The sequence below is a fragment of the Crocuta crocuta genome, unplaced genomic scaffold (genome assembly GCF_008692635.1).
Source record: "Crocuta crocuta isolate KB4526 unplaced genomic scaffold, BGI_CrCroc_1.0 scaffold1541, whole genome shotgun sequence".
Lineage (NCBI taxonomy): Eukaryota > Metazoa > Chordata > Mammalia > Carnivora > Hyaenidae > Crocuta > Crocuta crocuta.
This window is the reverse complement of record NW_027529430.1, coordinates 139,504-144,598: the sequence shown is the minus strand read 5'-3', so window position 1 is coordinate 144,598 and position 5,095 is coordinate 139,504. Positions and strand designations below refer to the sequence as shown.

General features: G+C 45.1%; 1 protein-coding gene across 3 annotated transcripts in view; it reads right to left on the bottom strand.

Moving 5' to 3' along the window:
- Positions 1 to 2,711: 2,711 nt before the first annotated feature.
- The window catches only part of GNL3L (G protein nucleolar 3 like), a 27,497-nt gene continuing 25,113 nt past the window's right edge, over positions 2,712 to 5,095 (bottom strand). For all 3 annotated transcript variants that reach the window (XM_077759567.1, XM_077759566.1, XM_077759568.1), the window contains exons 15-16: positions 4,573 to 4,792; positions 2,712 to 3,006 (exon numbers count right to left, since the gene is read on the bottom strand). In XM_077759567.1, the coding sequence (XP_077615693.1) occupies positions 2,924 to 3,006; positions 4,573 to 4,792 (303 nt within the window). In that variant the 3' untranslated portion in view covers positions 2,712 to 2,923. The remainder of the gene's footprint in view (positions 3,007 to 4,572; positions 4,793 to 5,095) is intronic.

Sequence of the window (5,095 nt, the reverse complement as noted above, 5' to 3'; positions counted from 1 at the left end):
AGGACATTCACGTGAAAGCAAAACTATAGACAGAAAACAGATCAGTAGTTCCCAGAATCTGAAGGTAAGAATAAGGGTTAACTACAAAAGGCCCTAGTGTTTAAGGGGTGATAGAACTATTCCATATCATGATCGTATTAGTAGTTCACTACTGTATACATTTGTCTAAAGTGAAATAACTTATACTATAAAGGGTGAACTTTACTGTATATACATCAAATCTTAATTTTTTTTAATGAGGGAAAAGACTCAAGAAAGAGTTGGTTTTTTGTTTTTGTTTTTTTTAAGGTTGTGATATGTTGTAGAGAATCTGGAGTCCCAAATTCTTATCCTGACATAACTAGTTTAGTTCTTCTGTTTGATTTAGGCCAAATCAGGTCCCCATGTTTGTTTGTTTTTAAATTAAGCTCTGCACCCAACATGGGGCTTGAACTTACCAAGATCAAGTCACATACTGAGGCAGCCAGGCGCCCCTCCCATGCTTTTTCTTACTCACTGATACCTCTTATGTCTAGTACTTAGCTTCCAGTATCTCTTAGGAACACTAGAAAACATTTTTTTTTAATTTTAGACAGAGACAATGTAAACAGGGGTGAGGGGCAGAGAGAGAGAACCTTAAGCAGTTTCCACCCTCACTGCAGAGTCCAACACAGGGCTCAATCCCACCACCCTGGGATCACAACTGAGCCAAAATCATGAGCCAGACGCTCAACTGCTGAGCCACCCAAACACCCCTGGAAAACACTTCAAAAGTTCAACTATGAAATGACATTTAAGTTGTAAAATGGCCTTAGCTATCCTGGTATCCAATTTTTCGTTGTAACATTATTTACCTACCAGGAGAGTTTGATAAGATACTGTGAAATAAGTTAGACTCCATGCAAAGGGACTTGGAAATGAGTTTTAGCGAGACTATTTTAACTGAAAAAGGAGAGTATATATCTAAAGGGCTTGATAACAGAAGCTGGCACACAAGTAGGTGTTTAAAACAGTGTTAAGGAGCCAGCACAATGAAGAGGAAAGAACCTGCATGGTTGTCTTGTTTTTTAATCACATCTGGGTTCCAATCCTGGCGCTTACCATGTCATGGGGATGTCCTAACAACTTTCTTAACCTATCTTTCATATGGGGAGACTAATCCCTTACTGGGAGCGCTGTGTTGAGGATTAAAGGAGCTAACAATTTTTCCAGGGTTTGGTGCAGTGTGTGTTCAAGTAGTACTTCTCTTCTTTGGCTGCCCCAGAATGCAGGAGTGGTCTGCACTTCCCCGTCAATCAGCCTGCAGCCAAGGGCTCCCCAGTCCATCATGTGATTCTGCTTTTAGGATATGAATAGGTATGGGGTGCCTGGGTGGCTCAGTCGGTTGAGTGTCCGACTTCGGCTCAGGTCATGATCTCATGGCTCGTGGGTTTGAGCCCTGTGTTGGGCTCTGTGCTGACAGCTAGCTCAGAGCCTGGAGTCTGCTTCGGATTCTGTATCTCCCTCCCTCTCTGACCCTCCCCTGCTCATGCTGTCTCTCTCTGTCTCTCAGAAATAAAACATTAAAAATTTTTAAAAAAGGATTTGAATAGGTAAATTAGGGGGTGACAGCATGAGACAAGACTAAGATGTGGCTGTGGGTCCAAACACGATATGGAAGTTTCGGGTACAGGATAAAGACTGAAGTGATGTAACAGCCAATCCCTTCAAATACATCCCCAGTAGATTGCTGGAAGAGAGGTCACGTGCACAGCCCAAACCCTGGTAAAGTAAGATTGTTTATCCACTGCCATCTACTTCAGTCCCCTTCGGAGGGCCCCTTGATACTATCTTTGTCTGATGGGGTATGCACCCCCAGAGGAGGTGGCTAATTATATCTTAATGGGGTACAGTGACTTCAACTAATGAACCCCTAATACAGCAGCTCCCTTGAGAATTCAGCCTCTGAATAAATGGCACCAGAACCCTTTGAATGATGGAATTTGAAGCTGGTCCTGAATGAGAAATGGTCATGCAACAGTGGGTCCCCAGCCAGAGTGCCCCGGTTCAAGGGATTCCTCCAACCCAATCTGCCTAGAAATGCCCCAAGGTGTGGCTTGCNGTGCTTACCACACTTCAGTAACCAGCCAGGGTTGTGTTCTCTTCTTCCCTCTATCCGATCCCCAGACCCTTCCACAGACAAGACTCATCACTGCTCCCCCTACTGTCGCTGCGACCCAGGAGAAGATCTGCAGACTTGGTGGGAGGAAGATGTATAGCCTACAGCCCATCACAGGAATGTCTTGCCCCTGAGATCTGTTGCTGACTGATAAAGAAATCATCACCCTCCCAAGGACTCCCAGGTTACCAGCAGCCTCACCTCTAGTTGCACATTTAGCTATTCAAGAGGTTTTAGTGAGGGTCAGTCTTCTAACCATCCCAACCTACAGGGATAAATTGTTAGCATCAGGGATCTGGTGATAATTTTATTTCCCTTGAAAAACAGAGTGGGGGGGGGGCGCCTGGGTGGCTCAGTTGGTTAAGCGTCTGACTTTGGCTCAGGTCATGATCTCATGGTTCGTGGGTTCAAGCCCGGCGGTGGGCTCTGTGCTGACAGCTCAGAGCCTGGAGACTGCTTCAGATTCTGTGTGTGTCTCTCTCGCTGACCCTCCCCTGCTCACTCTGTCTGTCTGTCTCTCTCTCAGAAATAAATAAAACAGTAAAAAAATTAAAAAAAAAAAAGAAAAACAGAGTAGGGGTTAAATAAAGGATATTAGGTTTGCCAGCTCTAGCAACCTGTGACTCTTTTTCTTTAAAGAATGGAGGGAATAGTGAGAAGGGGGAGTAGTGAGGGAGGAGTTCTTTAAATATGCAGGTACTTCAGGAAGAAGCACACCATTTCATCTGTATTCCATCAGCCCACTGGAACTGTGCTTGGAGGGGAAAGGGGGGTGAGATTAGTCGATCAGTCACCAGCACTGTCATCAGCGTTGCCAGAGAGGTCGAGGACAGACATCATGGAATCAGACAACTTGCTGGCGAGTTTATCTGCAAATGGGAGAAATACAGGCAGTCACTTAATGGGTGGCTTGCCAGCAGGAGGGCCTGCAGGAGCTGGCTTGTATCTATCTTGATCTACATCAAACTCCCAAACTGGCTCACTCACCCCGACCACTACACAAAACAATTGGGCGGGAGGATTGGCAGCCAATGCACAAGCTCACAGGTAGACTCAGTTGTCTACCCGTGAAATGATCACCCCAACATAGTGTCTATCTCAGACTGTCAGACTCACTAGGCTCCAGGTATTTTTCTTCTTTCTAGTACCAAAACAGCTATTTTCTTTTACTGTGTTGAGCTTAGCACTCTGCCACTACCATCAAAGTTCTCACAGCAAAGGGGCAGCAGGAAGTAGGGGCTTTGAGCCTGAATGTTCACCTCCCATCCTCCATCCTCCAGCCTGTTCTTCAGGATTCCCCTCAGATAACATCTCCTCCAGGAAGCATTCTCGGATCATCCCTACCCCACCACCACCTGGGTTAGGTTCACCAGGCTGGGTTCGGTTTCCTCACTCTTCTTTCTCTGTCTGTGATTATTCTGTTACCAATGTCTGTTTTCTTACCTCCTCCTCATTCCCTTATAATAAGACCAGGAGTTCAAGAGTATTTCATCTCTGGATTCCCAGGACTCAGTGTGAAACCAGACCAAGAGCAAAGAATTGGGCTTATGGGGTCAATCAATCCTAGGTTTACATCTTGGCTCCATCAAATACTAGTTGTTTTACCCTGAATATATCATTTAATGTCTCTAGGCCTCAGTTGCCTCACTTACCAAATGGGGATAAGGCTTGCAGTGAGTGAGTGAAGATTAGTGTAGCATGAAGACCTAAACTGGCCAACCACACAACAGACCACCATTAAAATGAAGGAGGAAGTTCTTTTGTGAATTGACATTACATATTAAATGGAAACATTTTATGGCAAAACTGTATGCTCCGTTGACTACCATCTGGATAGGAAAAGAGAATAAAAAATATATAGCTATTTGCCTGTGTACCTATCTGAGGAATGAAACATAAGAAATTAACTGGTCACCTCTGCAAGGGGCCCTAGATGACTAGGAGATTGGAAGGAGAGAAACATTTCACTGTATATCCTTTTGTACCTTTGATTTTGAGTACATTGCCTATTGATAAAGTAAACATTATATATAACCTGTACACTTCCTAGAAAATAGCTAATAATAAATGGTGGCTATTTGATAAACAGACTAGGTTCTCCAAGTGTGGTTCCCAGAGGGGCAACATCAGCATCGGCTAGGAACCAGTAAGCAACACAATTCTCGAGCGCTATGGCCAAACATACTCAATCAGAAACTCTGGGAGTGGGTTCCAGTAATCTGTGTTTTAACAAGTCTTCCAAGTGATTCTAATAATAAGCTATAAAATTTGAGAACTACTGTGCTAATAGGTGAGCCTCCTAACCAATCCCTGCCCCCTAATCAGGGTTAGCCTTTCCATGAATACATGGAAATGTTCATTCAAGAGCCCCCAATGAAGGCATAAGAGGGCAATTTTGGAGCATGGGTTAGAGGGGTATGGTCAGCTGCCCCCACCGGTACGCTTCTGCATCTTCTTCTTATTCTTCAGAGCAGATGCCAGAGCCTGGCCCTGCTGCAGAGGGTCTGTCTCCATGATCCTCTGCAGCACTGGACGGCGGTCCACAGGGCAGATGTCCACAGTGCTATTATTCCTGGGGCAGTGGTCCACGTTGCGTTTAGCCCACCCCATCTGATGACGGTTTGGATTGGTACAATACCCAGTAAGATTTCCAATCTGGAGAGAGAGAGGGACAACAGTGAGGTCTGGGTCCTCCAAAGACTTCTGCAGAGGAGGCAGGGACAGGTCTGCTTAAGAATAGGAAGCCTGGGGCGCCTGGGCGGTTCAGTGGGTTAAGCATCCCGCTCTTGATTTCGGCTCAGGTTATGATCTTACGGTTTGGGAGTTTGAGCCCTACACTGGGTACTGTACTGGCGTGCAAAGCCTGCTTAGGATTCGCTTTCTCCCCCTCTCTCTGTTTCTCCCCTGCTTGTGTTCTCTCTCTCAAAATAAATAAACTTAAAAAAAAAAAAAAAAAAA